The sequence below is a fragment of the Lynx canadensis genome, chromosome B3 (genome assembly GCF_007474595.2).
Source record: "Lynx canadensis isolate LIC74 chromosome B3, mLynCan4.pri.v2, whole genome shotgun sequence".
Taxonomy (NCBI): Eukaryota; Metazoa; Chordata; class Mammalia; order Carnivora; family Felidae; genus Lynx; species Lynx canadensis.
In genome coordinates, this window is record NC_044308.2 from 53,870,314 (window position 1) to 53,889,407 (window position 19,094).

The window sequence follows — 19,094 nt, forward strand, 5'->3', positions numbered from 1 at the left end:
AAGTAGAAAGGTCTTTTATAGTTTCTGCGGCCTTAGTTCAGTATAGAGCTCTTTCTGCATGTTTCCTAAACTCCTATTCATTTTGGTGACAAACTGAGATAAGTTTGACATCAGTAGTGAAATGTCATCTTCAGGCCTCCAACATTTTCCACATATTTTTAGAAAAGGATTTCAAATCATTTACTTTGGGTTGTCCTTTAGAAATAGCTCTTATATGATGAGTGATCAGATTCAATGAGGGCATTTGTTAAAACTAGCAATTCAGTAGCTTCTTCATTCTGGCTCCCAAATTAAGAACCTCCAGGGGATGGAGTATGGGGATTTGTATTTTCATAAGGACCTAGATGAAATTATGATTGGATAAATTTGGAAAACACCACTGTAGGAGATGGTATGTAAAGTTGGAATAGAGTCTTTCAGCATTAAAGAAAGTAGATATTTTGACATAGTTACTATTAAACCCAAATATATAATGTTTATGAGATATAGAATACTGTGAAATTTTTAGAAGAACATTTTAAGAAGAACATTTTATTTTATTTTATTTATTTTTTTTTATTTAAAAAAAATTTTTTTTGGGACAGAGCGAGACAGAGCATGAACGGGGGAGGAGCAGAGAGAGAGGGAGACACAGAATCGGAAACAGGCTCCAGGCTCTGAGCCATCAGCCCAGAGCCTGATGCGGGGCTCGAACTCACGGACCGCGAGATCGTGACCTGGCTGAAGTCGGACGCTTAACCGACTGTGCCACCCAGGCGCCCCAAGAAGAACATTTTAAAAGTCTGCATAATTATTTTCTAAGAACTTTAAAAAATGCTGTCCTATAACAATTTTTGCTTGTTAATGCTTGAAGTAGCATCTTTAAGCTCAGCGCATCCTGGGTCTGGCCAAGCAGACTATTGAATTAGAGACAAACTGCTTGTATCTTGCTGCATTCTAGAAGGGGATAACCTTCCCTCAACACAACAGTGGAGCACTATGGCTTCCTTAATGTGTCTCCATCGTTACACTTTTGTTCATGAACCTTGGGGAAAAAAAGGAAGTCTTTTTTTTTTTTCTTTTTAATTCGAGTTAGTTAACATATAGTGTAGTATTGGTTTCCAGAGTAGAATTTAGTGATTTATCACTTACATATATAACACCCAATGTTCAGCACAAGTGTCCTGCTTAAATCCCATCACCCATTTAGCCCATTCTCTGCACCCACCTCACCTTTAGCAACCCATGGTTTGTTCTCTATATTTAAGTCTCTTATGGTTTGCCTCCCTCTCTGTTTTTATCTGATTTTATTTTTCCTTCCCTTCCTCTATGTTCTTTTTTGTTTCCTAAATTCCATGAAATCATATGATATTGTCTTTCTCCAACTGACTTATTTTGCTTAGCATAATGCACTCTAGTTCCATCCACATTGTTGCAAATGGCAAGATTTCATTATTTTAATCACCAAGTAATACTCCAGTGCGTGCGTGTGTGTGTGTGTGTGTGTGTGTGTTTATACCACATCTTCTTTACCCATTCATCAGTGAATGGACATTTTGGCTCATTCCATAGTTTGGCTATTGTTGATAATGCTGCTGTCAACATTGGGGTGCATGTGCCCCTTCAAATCAGCATTTTTATATCCTTTGGATAAATACCTACTAGTGAAATTGCTGGGCTGTAGGGTAGTTCCATCTCTGTCTTTTTGGGGAACCTCCACACTGTTTTCAGAGTGGCTGCACCAGTTTGCATTCCACAAACAGTACGAGAGGTTTCCCCTTTCCCCACAACCTTGCCAACATCTGTTATTTCCTGAGTTGTTAATTTTAGCCATTCTGACAGGTATGAGGTGGTATCTCAATGTGGTTTTGATTTGTATTTCCCTGATGATGAGTGACTTTGAACATCTTTTCATGTGCCTGTTAGCCATCTGGATGTCTTCTTTGGAGAAGTGTCTGTTCATGTCTTCTGCCCATTTCTTCCCTGGATGATTTGTTTTTTGGGTGTTGAGTTTGATAAGTTCTTTATAGATTTTGGTTACTAACCCTTTATCCAATATGTCATTTGCAAATATCTTCTCCCATTCTGTCAGTTGCCTTTTATTTATATTGATTCCTTTACTGTGCAGAAACTTTTTATCTTGATAAGATCCCAAAAGTTCATGTTTGTTTTTATTTCCCTTGCCTTTGCAGACAAGTCAAGTAAGAAGTTGTTGTGGCTGAGGTCAAAGAGGTTGTTGCTTGTGTTCTCGTCTAGGATTCTGATGGTTTCCTGTTTCACATATAGGTGTTTCATCCATTTTGAATTTATTTTTGTGTATAGTGTAAGAAAGTGGTCCAGTTTCATTCTTCTGCATGTTGCTGTCCAGTTCTCCCAGCACCATTTGCTAAAGAGACTGTCTTTTTTCCACTGGATATTCTTTCCTACTTTGTCGAAGATTAGTTGGCCATATATTTGTGGGTCCATTTCTGGGTTCTCTGTTTTATTCCATGGGTCTTTGTGTCTGTTTTGTACCAATACCATATTGTCTTGATGGTTACAGCTTTGTAATACAGGCTAAAGTTCGAGATTGTGATGCCTCCAGCTTTGGTTTCTTTTTTCAACATTACTTTGGCTATTTGGGGTCTTTTGTGGTTCATACAAATTTTAGAATTTTGTGAAGAATGCTGGTACCATTTTGGTTGGGATTGCATTGAATGTGTGGATTGCTTTGGGTATTATTGATATTTTAATAATATTTGTTCTTCCAATCCATGAGCATGGAATGTTTTTCCATTTCTTTGTGTCTTCAATTTCTTTCATAAGCTTTATATAGTTTTCAGTGAATGGATCTTTGACCTGTTTGATTAGGTTTATTCCTAGGTATTTATGGTTCTTGGTACAATTGTAAATGGTATCTATTCCTTGATATCTCTTTCTGTTGCTTCATTATTGGTGTGTAGAAATGCAGTTGATTTCTGTACATTGGTTTTATATCCTACAACTTTGCTGAATTCATGTATCAGCTGTAGTCATTTTTTTGGTGGAATCTTCCAGGTTTTCCATGTAGAGTATCATGTCAAATGCAAAGAATGAAAGTTTGACTTCTTCCTTGCCAATTTGGATGCCTTTTATTCTTTTTGTTGTCTGATTGCTGAGGCTAGGACTTCGAGTACTATGTTGAACAACAGTGGTGAGAATGGACATCCCTGTCATGTTTCTGAGCTCAGGGGGAAAGCTCTCAGTTTTTCCCCATTGAGGATGATATTAGCTCTGGGCCTTTCATACATGGCTTTTATGATGTTAAGGTATGTTCCTTCTATCCTCACTTTCTTGAGGGTTTAAAAGAAAGGATGCTGTATTTTTGTCAAATGCTTTTTCTGCATCTATTGACAGGATCATATGGTTCTTATCCTTTCTTCCATTAATGTATCATGTTGATTGATTTGCAAATATTGGACCAGCCCTACAGCCCAGGAAGGAATCCCACTTGATCCTGGTGAATAATTCTTTTAATATACTGTTGAATTTTATTTGCTAGCATCTTGCTGAGACTTTTTGCATCCATGTTCATCAGGGATATTGGCCTGTAGTTCTTCTTTTTAGTTGAGCCTTTGTCTGGTTTTGGAATCAAGGTAATGCTGGCTTCATAGAATGAGTCTGGAAGCTTTCCTTCATTTCTATTTTTTGAACAGCTTTAGAAGAATAGGTATTAACTCTGCTTTAAATGTCTGGTAGAATTTCCCTGGGAAGCCATTTGGCCCAGGACTCTTATTTTTTGGGAGATTTTTGTTAAGTGATTCAATTTCTTCACTGCTTATGGGTCTGTTCAAACTTTCTGTTTCTTTCCATTTGAGTTTTGGCAGAGTGTGAGTGTCTAGGAATTTGTCCATTTCTTCCATGTTGTCCAGTTTGTTGGCATATAATTTTTCATAGTATCCTCTAATAATTGTTTGTATTTCTGTGGTATTGGTTGTGATCTTTCCTCTTTCATTCATTATTTCATCTATTTGGGTCCTCTCTCTTTTCTTTTTGAGAAGTCTTGCTAGAGGTTTGTCAATTTTGTTTATTCTTTCAAAAAACCAGCTCTTAGATTCATTGATCTGTTCTACTGTTTCTTTGGATTCTATATTGTTTATTTCTTCTCTGGTCTTTATTATTTCTCTTCTGCTGCTAGCCTTGGGTTTCCTTTGCTGCTGCCTTTCTAGTTCCTTTAGGTGTGAGGTTAGTTTCTGTATTTGGGAAACTTTCTTGCTTCTTGTGATAGGCCTGAATTGCAATGTATTTTCCTCTTAGGACTTCCTTCACTGCATCCCAAAGGGTTTGGACTTGTCATGGTTTCATTTTCATTTGCTTCCATATATTTTTCAATTTCTTTTTTAATTTCCTGGTTGAACCATTCATTATTTAGTATGATGTTCTTTAACCTCCGTGTATTTGGGGGCTTTCCATTTTTTTTCTTGTGGTTAATTTCAATTTTCATAGCATTGAGATCTGAAAACATGCATGATATGATCTCAACCCTTTTATATTTGTTGAGAGATGTTTTGTGACCCAGTATGTGATCTGTTTTGGAGAATGGTCCATGAGAAGAATGTGTGTTCTGCTGCTTTTGGACGAAAAGTTCTGAATGTATCTGATAAGTCCATCTGGTCCAATTTATCATTCAGAGTCATGGTTTCCTTATTAATTTTCTGCCTATATGATCTGTCCATTGTTGTAAGTGGAGTATTAAAGTCCCCTACTATCATGGTATTATTATCTATACATTTATTTATGTTTGTGATTGATTTGTATATTTGGGTTCTTTCACATTGGGGGCATAAACATTTGCAATTGTTAGATCTTCTTGATGGATAGACCCCTTAATTATGATATAATGGCCTTCTTCATCTCTTGTTACAGTTTGTAACTACAAAGTCCAGTTTGTAAAATCCAGTTTGTCTGATATAAGTATGACTACTCCGACTTTCTTTTGCTGTCTGGCAGCATGATAGATGGTTTTCCATTCCTTCACTTTCAAACTGCAGGTGATCTCAGGTCTAAAATGAGTTTCTTGTAGGCAGCATATAGATGGATCATGTTTTTTTGTCCATTCTGATACCCTGTGTCTTTTGATTGGGGCAGTTAATCCATTTACATACAGAGTGACTATTGAAAGATACAGATTTGGGGCACCTGGGTGTCTCATTCGGTTAAGTGTCTGACTTCATTCAGCTCAGGTCATGATCTCATGGTTTGTGAGTTTGAGCCCCGCGTCAGGCTCTGTGCTGACAGCTCAGAGCCTAGAGCCTGCTTCAGATTCTGTGTCTCCCTCTTTCTCTCTCTGCCCCTGCTCATGCTCTATCTCTCTCTGTCTCAAAAATAAATAATAAAAACATTAAAAAATTTTAAAAAAGAAAGATATGGATTTAGGGTCATTGTGTTACTGTATGTGTTGTGCTTGTGGTGATGTCTCTGGTCTTTTGTAGTCTTTACTGCTTTCCACTCAGAGTCCCCCTTAGCATCTCCTACAGGGCTGGTTTAGTGGTCATGAACTCCTTTAGTTTTTGTTTGTCCGGTAAAGCCTTTATCTCTCCTTCTATTCTGAATGACAGCCTTGCTGGATAAAGGATTCTTGGTTGCATATTTTTCTTATTCAGTACATTGAATATTTCCTGCCACTGCCTTCTGGCCTGCCAACTCTCAGTGGACAGGTCTGCTACTACTTGTATGTGTCTCTTGTAGGTTAAGGCCCATTTGTCCCTAGCTGCTTTCAGAAATATCTTTATATTCTGCAGGTTTCACTATGATATGTCATGGTATTGACTTGTATTTGTTTTGAAGGGAGTTCTCTGTGCCTCTTGGACTTGGATGCCTATTTCCTTCCCCAGATTTGGAAAGTTCTTACCTGTAATTTGTTCAAATAAACCTTCTGCCCCTTTCTGTCTCTTCTTCTGGAGCTCCTATAATATGGATATTATTTTGTTTCATTGAATCACTTAGGTCTCTAATTCTTCCCTCATGGTCTAGTAATTTCTTTTCCCTCTTTTTTTCAGCGTCATCATTTCCCATAATTTTATCTTCTATTTTCACCTATTCTCCCCTGTGTTTCTCCTGTCCTCACTGTCACTGCATCTAGTTTATTTTGCATGTCATTTACAACATTTCTTAATTCATCATGACTGTTTCTTAGGTCTTTGATCTCCGCAGCAATAGATTCTCTGCTGTCTTCTATGCTTGTTTCAGACCCAACTATTAGTCTTATGACTGTTATTTTAAATTCTTCTTCAGATATATTGTTGGTATCTATTTTGAACAATTCTCTGGCTGTCATTTCTTCCTGGAATTTCTTTTGGGGAGAATTCTTCTGTATCATCATTTTGACTAGGCTTCTGTCTTTAATAGGTTTTAATGGCTTGTTATGTGTCCTACGCCTGTATTAAAAAGTGGTCATATGCTGTCCATGGCCTGGCACTTCAGGGAGTGTTTTTGGAGAGTGTTGCATGTGCTTCATTGTTATGTGTTTGGCTGCTGTATCCCACTGGTCAGTCTTCTACAAAGCTCCTCCTAATTCATTGTTTAGCCCTTCCATCAGGTGTGCTTTGATTTGTTCATTGACATAACCCTGGAAAAAAAGAAAGGGCCGGGAATCTGATCCCATACAAAGAGAAAAATGAAAGGGTGTGGGGGGGGGGGGCGGGAAGCAGAGAATCAAAGAAATTATAAGGCTTAATCCAAAGAGAGAGAAAGAAAAATAAAGGAGATCTAGAAAAGGTGTAAAAATAGTAGAGTAAAAATACCTGATTAAACCGACAAAACAGAGAAAGAAAGAAAAAAACGTATATATATAATAAGAAATGACTAAAAATCATATCAGAAAGGATGAGCCTGTTTCCAAAGGAAAAAGAAGAAGATGGTAGAAAGAATAAGAAGAGAAAAGAGAAGAAAAGAAATGAAAAGAGAGGGGGGAAAAAAAAAAAAGAAACACACTAACATTGAAAACAGCAGGACAGTTGTCTGTTGGTGCCTGGGACCGGTGGCTGTACTGGTCTGGAGGAGAGGCCTTCTGGTTGGCACAGTGTCAGTCTTCCTCTAGTAGATGAGCAGTTGCCAGGCACAGAGGGTTGGGGTTTGGTGTGAACAGGTCCCGCCTCCATTGGGGGCCTGTTGTCCTATTCTCTGAAACTCCACTGTGTTGGTGATGGGGAGAAAAATCGGCGACATCCCAATCTCTCCTCCCCAGACAAGTGTCTGAAACCATGTTGTTCAGGCTGTCCTCCCAGAGCAGTGTGGGCGGCTGGCTTGTCCTGCTCTACAGTTTCCTGTGTCTCCTAGGCACTCAGCTGGGATTTAAAACCCGATATCTTAGGGGATCCCGAGCCATGCAGACCTGGTTCTGGGGTAGTGCCATTCCGCCTTGCCGATATGGCTGGTGCCTGTACTGTCTTTTGTACTTTGGGGATCAGTATACCCTCTTCCCACAGTACTTAAGGGAGGAGACGGTTCTCTCCCAGGGCACCCCTGAGATCACTACCACACCCTGGGGCTGGCTCCCCTCTCCTCAGGCTCACACACATAGTGGTGGCTTTGGTTGGGAAAAAGTCACACACTTTTGAAAACTGTGATCTTTAGCTTCTAAAGCTGTTTGCAAAGGAGAAACTGGCTCTGTCTGTATTCCTTCTTCCCCAGTCTGTGGTCTAGAGGGGTTTTTCTCTTTTCCTAACACAATATTGCATCCACAGCTTCTCTTTCTCTCCCTTTTGTCTCTCCATAGAAGAGGATCCCTCCCCTCTGTGCCCAGGCTGTTTTATCTCCCTTAATTTGCCGACACGCACCTCTGTCCTGCCAAGCTGTTTCCCTCCACCTGTGGAGATTTTTCTGTCACTCCACAGATAGATTTCCTGGGTGTTCAAAGTATTCTAACCTCAACATCACTGTCTTTGAGGGATGAGGGAGATCCCGGTCCCCCTAATTCTCTGCCGCCTTAACTCCTCCCATGTTCTAGTTTTCAGTGTACAAATTTTTACCTCTTTGGTTAGGTTTATTGCTAGGTGCCTTACGGTTCTTGGTGCAATTGTAGGTGGGATCAATTCCTTGATTTCTCTTTTTGATGCTTCATTATTGGTGTATAGAAATGCAACAGATTTGTGTACGTTGATTTTATATCCTACAACTTTGCTGAATTCATGTATCAACTCTAGCCATTTTTTGGTGAAGTCTTTCAGGTTTTCCGTGTAGACTATCATGTCATCTGTGAAGAGTGAAAGTTTGACTTATTCCTTGCCAATTTGGATGCCTTTCATTTCTTTTTGTTGTCTGATTGCTGAGGCTAGGACTTCCAGTATTCTGTTGAACAACAGTGGTAAGAGTGGACATCCCTGTCGTGTTCCTAACCTTAGCGGAAAAGCTCTCACTTTTTCCCTATTGAGGATGATATTAACTGTAGGTCTTTCGTATATGGCTTTTATGATGTTGAAATATGTTCCTCCTCTCCCTACTTTGAAAAGAAAGGAAGTCTTAACTGTTAGCACCACCAATTGCTACTTGCAGATTAAATTTTCCGACTTCTATACTGTTTTACCCATGGTAGGAAACTGCTGTACATGCTGGTAGAAGCTATGACTGAAGACTGCATGTCTTTGCCAAATAAATTGGTAAATCTAATTATTATGGACATAATGTTATTATTGGTATTTTTATATAACTTTAATGATAGGTTCTATGGAGTTTTTTTGGGGGAAATATTAATAATTTGTTTAATAATTAATAACTAAGTTTTTTTAAGAAAATCTTTCTCTTTAAATGACCTTTTGTTTGGGGACTTTAACTTTTTCTGAAGGAAGATGGATATGAGCAGATCTAGATTCTGATGAGCCTAGTGCTAAATGCTTTAAGAAAGTGCCTGAGGCACTATTATAAGCTGGATACATGTATTACATTTCATTCCCAAAGCAACCCAGTGGTAGGCATTATAATTATCCTTACTTTAGAGATCAGGAAGTTGAAGCATAGATAAGCCCATACATGCCTGAAGTTTCACACGTGGCCAGTGGTTCAGCTGGTATTTGAATCTAGCGTGGTCCCAGATCCTGTGCACTGAATCACTTGCCATGTGTCTCCCTAAACTTTTACCTTGGGTGTGTTCTTACTCCCTCTTAATGACTGATATAAAAAATGTAGCTGTTGAGGCATCTTACTGCTTCATTTAAGGTCATACACCAGTGTGAATAAATTCCAGAGAGTGACAGCAGGTGTAAGAGGAAGGATATGGGCTTTGTGTTAGAGGGACCCAAGTTTGAATCTCAGATTTGTATTCAACTGGCAGACTGATTGATTTTCAGGATGCTGTTCAACCTCTCTTTGATTGGTTTCCTCATTTGTAAATGGTAAAATATGCAAATATCTACTCTGTAGATTATTTTATTTGGGAGATTCAAAGAGATAAGAATGTAAAGATTTATGGCCATTCAGTGAACATGCTTCTTGCCTCCCCCCCCCCCACTTGGTCCCTTCCCTTTTTTCTCTTTTCTTTAGCTGTTGTTCCACAACAGGGACTCCCTTTATTAACATTTCCCCATTAGACTCTGTGGAGTCTCTATTAAAATTATATAAAAAATTCTATCAGTATTTGTCTATGTTAAATAGAATAACACAAAATTAAAAAAAAAAAAAAAAGTGGTGAGTCTAGGTGCACTTGAGTGCCTCAGTCGGTTAAGCAACCAACCTCGGCTCAGGTCATGATCTCGTGGTTTGTGAGTTTGAGCCCCGCATGAGGCTGTCTGCTGTAGCACAGAGCCTGCTTCAGATCCTCTGTCTCCCACTCTCTCTGCCCCTCCCCAGATCTCTCTCTCTCTCCTAAAAATAACTAAACATTAAAAAAAAAAACTTACAGGTGGAGAGTCCATACATTCTTATCATAGAGCAATCTGTATTTTTTATTAACCTTCTTAATATATTGAAGACCACACACTGATCCCTTACAACCTTTATGGATGTCCTTCTTTGATTGGTTACATTAGATAAAGATATTGCAGGTTGATGGAACAGCACACACGAAGGCATAGAAACATGAAAGAAATTATGTTCTATTCTAGAGAAAGTATTCCAAGTTGTAGCTAGAGAGTATGATAGAACTTAGAGGTGGGGACCATTTTTTCAGAGACAGATTGATGATAGACTGACAAATGAAAGTGGCTATCCTTTATCCTGAAGTTATTGGGTGAATGTGGGTGTCTTCTAAGCAGATGAGTGACAAGCCCAATTCTACGTTTTAGAAATAACATGCTAGTGACTGGATAGATGGAGTATGTTTGATGGGAAAATGAATGTTATGGGGAGATGCATCGGGAGGTTGTTGGAACACCCAAGTTTAGAGATGATGAGGGTTGAACTTAAGGCAGTGAGGCTGTTAACAGTAGATGAGGAAAGCGTGGAATCAAACTGACAGCTCTTTTGGAGGTAGAATGGTTAGGACTCAATTTCTAGCTTGTCTGACTTTCTTGGCCCAGAATACACTCAACTGTGCAAGAACAGAAACTCTTTAAATTTTATAAAACTGAACTTTAACTCCTTTTCTGCCTGGTGACAGAATTAAACTAGGTACTTTTGGGTAAGGTCTAAGATGCACAGTTGCCTTACCTGTTACTGATCCTCAGCATCTACCCTACTGGCATCTAGCACTTCCCGCTTCTGTGTCTCTGTCTGGTCTCCAGACTCTCTGGGTTGCTGGCTGTCCCTCTTGGCTGACTTCCACATGCTTCTGGGGAAACAGGGCAAGTGTGGCTGCTCTTCATCTCTGTATCCAAGAAGACTTGTGCTTTCACATGGCTACCTCTGTTCCTGAAATCCCTTTACTCTTGTATCTTCTTTGTTACCATACTTCAGCAGCAACTATTCCATACTCAGTTTCCCGAAAACTCATCAGAGGATTCCATTACCCACACACTCCTCCATCCACTACCAATCCAGGTTATGAGTTTTCTTTCTTTTAGTGACTCTCACCAGCATCTAAGCTCCTCTTCATAGTCTATTTCCTCTAGGCTTGGATGGGCTTTCTACTCTATTGCTTATGGCAACATTTTATGCCCTGATTCCTTTAAGGATTAGTCTTAAGATACATGGAGAACTTTTTTTCTTCCCTCTCAAAACCCCATAGTGAAATTCAAGATCAATGCTGCTATCAGTTTCAAGAGTCTATTTTGGTACCTAAAAAGCAAGGTCATGACTCTTTTTTGTTCCCTCTGTATTTGACTGAGATCTCCTGAGGCAAGGTATGTTTCTGAGTAAATAGCATCATCTATGGTAGTGGTGGTGATTACAGAAGGGGTAGGGAACCAAAGTTAATATCTCAAGATTTTATCAAACTACCTATGGCTGACTAAGTAGATGGGATAACTGTCATTATATGGAAGGAATGTGCAGAAATATTAATTCTCATAAACTGTTGTTGGGAGTGTACGTTGGTAGAAACTTACCAGAGGGCAAACTCGCAACATATTTCAAAATTACATATATATACACTTTTCATCCAATGATCACTACTTCTAGGAATTGTCCTTAAACAAGTGTAAAAATGTTGGAATATGTATATAAAGAAATATTGGTTGCTTTACCAATTATAATAGAAAATTAGAAAATGCTCAAATACCCAGCCACAAGGGATTTTGTTAATTACTATGACATATTTAAGCAATGGAATACTATGCAGTTAACAAAAGTGATTATGTGTCTACTGACATTGAAAAATGTCCATAATAAACTTAAGTGAAAAATGAGATAACAAAGTATCATATATATGATTCCTTTTTTCCAAAGAATGTATTTGTATATATGTATGTGAGTTCAGTGAGAGTTGATGTAAAAACAACCCAAAAAGGTATGTCAAAAGAACAGGATCTAAATGATAGTAGCTATTAGAAGGAAATGAACTAAGTGATTATATTTAAACCTATTAAATGTGTTGAGATTATTTCATAAACATGGATATATAATTTTTATGCATATCATGTATGTAGCTTGTTTCAAATTTAGTGTTATGAAACTGTCTTAGACACTTTGGCTCCTGTGTTAATTTTGCCACCATAACTGTTTTACTATTAAAGGTATGCCCAGAAATCTACAATTAAATGCTGCTATGGCTCCTCAGAAGATTACTGCATTGATTATATTTTGCCAATACATAGATATGTCTTCTGGCCAAAGGAAGACAGACTAAGAATGTAATTTTGCTTGGGCTGACAGGCCAACTCACTCCATGTTTCATTTTTGTTGTATTGATCATGTCTTGTTGGAAAAATTCATGTCCTATAACTAATTAAACCATGACATGTCTCCACTGCTTCTGAGGAATACCCCAGTGATGTATCTAGGAACTGACATTTCTTCTTTAATCAGCAAAATATGCATTACACTTTTTTGGGCACTACCTGGTAGAAAGTTATCTGTATGAGTGAGCAGAGTTCTCAAATGAAAATGGCTCCAGAACCAGACAGATAATATTAGTTGCGTGATCTGGGCTGTATATAAGACATTAGGGAGTGGTGGAGCCTTGGGTGAAAGTGAAGTCAGGTTGTCCATAAACTCATACAGAATTTTAGAAACACTGTGCAAGCCAAACAAAATGCATTTTGTTCCTCATTTCAAACTTCTAGTCACCCAGGCAAAATATTTTAGTAGGTTAAGTTTCTATCATAAATTTTAGAGTACTAACAGATCTTGGTGATGTTCTAGTACACACTGGTGCAGTTACCCCTGTTTTCGTAGCTGGTGACAACCAGTCTGATTGGCTGTCCCGTTCCCCTAATTGCTAATAAATATGGGTTTAGGGGTTGAGTGTCTTAGAGATCACATGGGTAGTAAGGGATGGAACTGGGGCTTGAAATCAAAATTTCATGTACTTCCTCCCTTTGTCTACTCTTGGCAGCATGGTCCCATCTCTTAACTGCTCCTCTGGCACTGTTTTCGTCCCATCCTAAAGGAAGCCTGTGGCCTACTCTGTATGTAAATCAGCTTAGTGTGGGAGACTGAGAACTGAGAGCTAGGAATTTGAAGACTTAGGTTCTTGACTGGGTCTGTAACTGACTTGTCAAGTAGTTGGAGGTCAGATCACCCAACTGTGGGCACATGAGATGTCAGAGGGCGACCCTGGGCCTGAACCCAGCTCTCCAGGCTCCAAGATCAGTGCTCTTCTATCAAAGTCAGGGTTGTCTTCTTTTAAACATGGTGCCATGTTTCCTTAACAGGTCCAGGTAATGTTTGAAAAAGAGTGCCTTACAAACACTAACAAATGATCCTTTTCCCTACCATCTCTTTTTATAGAGTGCAGAGTGCATGGAAGCCAACATGGGCCTAACTGTGCTCTGCTATGTTTACGGTGGCACAGGGCTGTGAATGCCACATTTGCCTCAGCCGTTAATGCGTGTCTTCATGCCAGGATTATAATAGACTGCCCTTCCTTACAAAGCTTGGGGAAAAACAGGCACTCTTTTGTTTTAGCATTTGTTATTTGTGCTCTGTGGTTAAACATTGTGTGTTATGCCCACAAAAACCTATAGTTCCTGTTCAAGGAAAGGAGTCATGAGTAGTTTTCCCCCTCCTCCTAATTTTTTTTTTTTTTTTTTTTGAGAACCGGCTGGTATTTTAAGAGCTAGGTTCTGGGAAGAAAAAGAAATGATAGCTATAGAGCATGGGCAAAAGTCTGAAAATGCGTGAGCCCAGTCTGGTGAGGAGGGTTGTTGGCCCATGTGGAGGGAACACAGTGGGAATTTAAACTGAACTGAAAAAACTGTCCCTTTTCTGCCTGGAGATGTTAAGACAGTTTAGGGGGGGAAAATCCTAAGTAAATAGAATTTCAGCCAATACTTTCATGAACTTCACCCTTCTTTGGAATGTTTTTATTCTCCGGGGGGGAAACAGAGATTGAGTCATTTATACAGCGAGTGAGAACTTTACTAAAAAGGAAACCTCAGGAGATGTTTGCCCTTTGGTGCTTTCTTAAGACCCAATTTATGAGCTCTGCAACATTGTCAGAAAAATGCTCACTTCTGAGCTTGTTTTTCTAGCTTTCCTTCATTATATGGGACAGTAAAATTTTCATGACTGTTTAGGAGGATTCCCTGACATGGTTATCTGATGTAAAGTCTGATTTTCCCACTTAACAACATTGTTTTTTCATGTCTGTTCTCCACCCCACCCCCTCACCTTAACTCTCTAAATTTCACACATAGCACTATTACTTTATAAATCTTTTTCTTTGATTCTACAGACTGATTGCTAAATGCATGATATCATTCTTGGAGCCAGAGACATGTAATCTCTGGGTTCTTTGGGTTCCTAAATGCAGGCTGTGATTTTGGTGTTGGACAGCAGAAGGAGATGTTGAGCCAGAAGATAAGGGTGTTTTTGTATGTGTTGTGTTGTGTGTGGTTTTTTTTTTTAACTTTGCATATAAACAATTAGTGTTGAATTTTCAAATAATTAGAAAGCTAAGGGCTAAAACAGTTGTTTTTGTGTAGTCAACGTTGCCTTCTTTTTACAACATAAAGATATTTTAATAAATGTTTTTTACCTACGATGAGCCTTTGGAGAACCATTTCATTGTGCTGTAAGCCAAAACATCCATTTTTTTGCCTCTCACTCCCCATTTTCTCCAGGGGCCTCATTTTGTATATACAAGTGGTGGCCCAGTATATTCATGGCTGGCTTTGGTACTCATCTTGAGGGAGCATCTGCCACGTGGCTCTCTGGTTATGGTTGAAAGTTCTGGAGTCATGTCAGCTTGCCCTATGTTACTTCAAAACCTGTCATCCAAATATCCTTGGAGAGGAAATTTCCCTTCCATTAAAGGCAATATCTGTCCATTTTGAAGAGAAGAGTAAAATGCATCTTCTAAGTATGTTAAGTGACCATACAATCTTTTTCTTAAATAGCAGAGATGGATGAGTGTGAGCAGGATTAATCTACTGCTAATTAGATCTAGGGCACTGGGGTGAGTTTCCATTTAGAACAACCCTCTATCCTTGGTGTCTATATTTTCTTTCTCAAAGATTTATTCTATTGTTTGAATCAATGAATCAATTCATTGAAACAATCAATTCATTGTTGAATCAATGAATCAATTTTCACTTAAAACAGTCCATTATATTCTAATAACATTTAGTTTTATTGTCACATTTTTTTAAAAAATGTGCTTCTTGAAAGACTTGTTTTAAGCCAGATTATATGACAATTTTCTGCAAATTAATGAATTTATTTTATATATTAATACCCTAGAATTGCTATAAGATCTCTGCAGGAGATCTTTAGTCTTTCCCTTTTTATTATTTAACAATATTTATGCCAGACCAGTGGTTTTTAAGTCTTTGAAGCACAGACAACCTTATATACCAAATGTATCCAGATTATCTAGTTGAAGCACAGCTCAAGATGGTAATTTAGATTTTAGGTAATTTTAAATGTTCAAAATGATTCTGTTTTCATTATGTTTACACTCCTACTTCCTGGAATTTGCAAATATGCAATGGCCTTCCAATCACAAAGAACTATCCAACTTGCTTCCTGCAATGGAATCTTATGCCATAGTCTATCTGACTGGTGATGAGCTGAATTTACCTGCAGGCCAGTCTCTTGTCAGAGTAATAGGTATGCTCCGTATACTTGTTATGATTTGTTTCCCCCTTCTCCTTCAAGAAAAGCAAAGGAAAATTTGTTTGAACAAAACAGAAGTTTTTCCAACGGCCATGTAGTTTTTGAAAAACAGCAGCTGGAGTTGGACTCAGTTGTAGAAGAAACCGTAACAGGAGATTATGCCTTAATCATCAATGGCCACAGTTTGGTGAGTTTGCTTAAGGCTCTTGTTCTTTCTTTTCCTTTATTCCAATAATTGTCTCTTTTGTGCTGTCGTAATGAGATCTCCTTTTGTGTTTTCCAAACAAATGACACTACTAGAAACGAGGGTATACACGATGATTTCCTGTTTGCAAGGGGAAAGGAAGTTTCTGATACATATTTCATACATTATTGCTTGAACCACCACAGTGAAAGGGAGGTTCCAAAGAAATACTGTATTCACAGAATATCCATCTTATGTGAGTGACTGTAAACCATTAGCAGTATTGTTTAAGTGCTTTTCTAAGGAGAGTGTCACAGCTCACTGTTATTTAATTAAAATAACGCAACTGTTGGATGTATTGCAATTATTGTTTTGCTGATGTTTGTGATTTGGCAGAGCACAACCTGATCTTCATATAATTACCACACCAAATTACTGCCATTAAGATACCTCTGGTGGTTTTTCTAAATAGCAGTATTTTACAGCAATGCCAAACAATTTGCTTTGATTAGGAAATCTGGTTCTTGTCGTAATAGAATAAACTTGCATTGTGCTTTTAATGTAGTTCAGGTTCCAAATCTTGAACAAATATCAAAACACTCCTCTGAGTTTCTAATTTAGAAGACAAAAGCTCTGATTGCACTCCAGTGAAATTATCATTTATATGCCCAAAGAGCTAATCTCACATCTTTCCCCAGCTTTGATGATCATTTTTCACTTTTGGAGTTTGGAAAATAAATGTATCTTCTTGTAGACAGTTTCTTAGAGGACAAAAGAAGTTGGATATGGCCATATTTTATTTTCCCCCTTGTGATCAGCTGTCTGTTAGCTTTTAGTGCTTAGAGCATTATCCAGCTGGATTCCAGACGTAATGATGTGTTGCCTTCTACACCATGGAAAGTTACAGAGCTCAGCTGCAGGCCAAGCTCAGTTGAAAGTTTGTCCAGATGACACGAACTTCTCCCTTGCACAAATGAGCAGCAACTGAAAATTATAAGCCTGTCAACTGGGGCTTGGAGCTGGTGGCCTCCAGGCTGAACTTCCCAGGGACTACACTATGGAAAGGTCCCTAATGAGTGGTGCTTTGACTTTCCCTCAGGCTCAAAGAAGCCAGTGTGTGGTGGGTTAGACTACCCAGGTGATAAAATATACTGTTCTTCCTTTGTCTCTAAATCTGTTGAAAGGAAGAGCTAAGATAGATGCTCTTCGAGAACCGTTTCAGCTTCAAAGCCTGAAGCTTATGAAACCATGAAATGTCATTTTTCATTTAAGGAGAATTGACCACATTTCTGCTGGTATGGTCAGAAGCTTTTTTCTTTTTCTTTCTTTCTTTCTTCTTTTTTTTTTTTTTTAAGTAAATCATGATTCCAGTTTGCTTAAATCTTGATGCTTTGTGGAATGTAATTGGGTTCTTCCTTCTCAGAGTCTGACTCCAGGTTTTCACTTGTTGATAATAAAGAAGAAAAAGAAAGAGAAAAGGAGACCATTCTGGGCAAGAAAACCAGTTACATGCTTTCTCTTTCAGAAAGAGAAAGCTAACTCACAGATTCCCTTAGGAATCATAGGCCTTGACGTAAGAATTTTCTACATCAGAGTCATGTTTTATATTTATTCACCCATCCTTTCATTGATATCATGAACATTTATTAAGCATGCTCAAGTCAAGATGCTAGAGCTTGAAGATAAGGATGTGAATAGAACTCGGTTCTTGTTTTAGGGATTGCCATCTAGCAGGAGAGCTAATCTCAAGTGGTATGACAAATACTATATAGAGAAATGAACACAAAGCTTTGAGAGCATAGAGACAGACACATTTAGTTCCTTGTGTGAAAGGGAAGACTTCCTGGAGGAAGTGATGCTTTCAGGCACAGGAGCAACAAGTACAAAGGCACAGAGGCAAGAAAGACCCTGTCATGTTACGGAAACAAGCACTTTGGCATGATGGGAGTACAGAGTAAACTTAAAGATGGTGGTAGAAGCCAGAACTCAAAAGAAACATAGAGGCCAGATTGTGACAGGCTGTGAATATCTTGCTAGAGATTCATTCAGAGACACTGATGACTCAAAGTTGAGGTGGATTCCTGTTTCCTCTCAATGTGTTTACTAAATAATGTACAATGAGATGTTTTCTAGAAAACAAATCACACAGTTAACTGCAAAGGATTATGCTCTCCTTTCCAGTCATTTCTTGGCATACATAAAGGCTGTGGTTATTTGGAGAAGAGCAAGGCTGGAGTTGGTTGGGAACCCTGCCTGAGACACAGGTTGCATGCCACCCTTTTGCACAGGCTTCTCTTGGTTTCAATCACTTTGTTTTTCAAGGACTAATCTCCAGGTCATCTGCTTTTCATTTGCCCAACCATTAATAACCACAACAACAAACACTAAATATACAAAACAACAATGCAAAGGAAACAAAACTTCCATCACTTAGAACAAAGAAGTCATCATCGTTATGTAGTTCTTTCTAAACCTGGTGAGATGGTGGGTAGGCTCAGTCTTTTGCTTTTCTCTCTTTTAGTGGATTCTGGAGATTTTCTGGCATTTGATTATATCTCACCAATGTAGCATGATAATGTGTTAAGGAGGACACACAAGGGCATCTTTTTTTTTTTTTTCATTCTAAAATTCCTTGGCACTTAGTAGGAGTTTTGTACTCATCTTTAGTTAGTTGTTCATGTGATTCTGGGTCAACAATGACTTGTTGAAACTTAGTTAAACTGTTTAGAAAATATATCAGTTGAGAGACAAGACATCTCTCATTAATTATTTCTTGTTCTAATCTGGATTTTTTTTTTAATAACATAGGCCCATGCCCTAGAAAGTGGTATCAAGGGTGATCTCCTAGAACTTGCCTGCATGTGTAAGACTGTGGTTTGCTGCCGAGTCACCCCACTCCAGAAAGCCCAAGTAGTAGAGCTGGTGAAGAAGTACAGAAATGCTGTCACTTTGGCCATAGGTGATGGAGCCAATGATGTCAGCATGATCAAAAGTAAGGGTATTATTCAGTATGGTCTGCTGTATAGCGGGAGTCTTTGGGTTCAGCATTTGGCAAGATGTAATGGAGGTTGCACTGTAATTTAATTTTCCCACTAGTTCTAAAATGAATACTTTATGGATCCAATGCATTCAGCATTACTAGCATTCATTAAAAACAACAACAACAACTTTGTCTTTAATTAAAAGAAAAAGGCTAAAACAGGATATTAATCACCTTATATTGTGTGTTTTTACACTAGAAAAGGATATTGATTTAGGCTAGAAAAGGATATTGATCACCTTATATTGTGTAATAACTAGCTATGGTGTAAGGAATGAACACTGG

General features: G+C 38.4%; 1 protein-coding gene across 1 annotated transcript in view; it reads left to right on the forward strand.

Moving 5' to 3' along the window:
- Positions 1-19,094, forward strand: part of ATP8B4 (ATPase phospholipid transporting 8B4 (putative)) — a 240,012-nt gene that overhangs the window by 179,465 nt on the left and 41,453 nt on the right. Inside the window, exons 19-20 of the mRNA XM_030318217.1 lie at positions 15,628-15,772; positions 18,578-18,761. Coding sequence (XP_030174077.1) covers positions 15,628-15,772; positions 18,578-18,761 — 329 coding nt within the window. The remainder of the gene's footprint in view (positions 1-15,627; positions 15,773-18,577; positions 18,762-19,094) is intronic.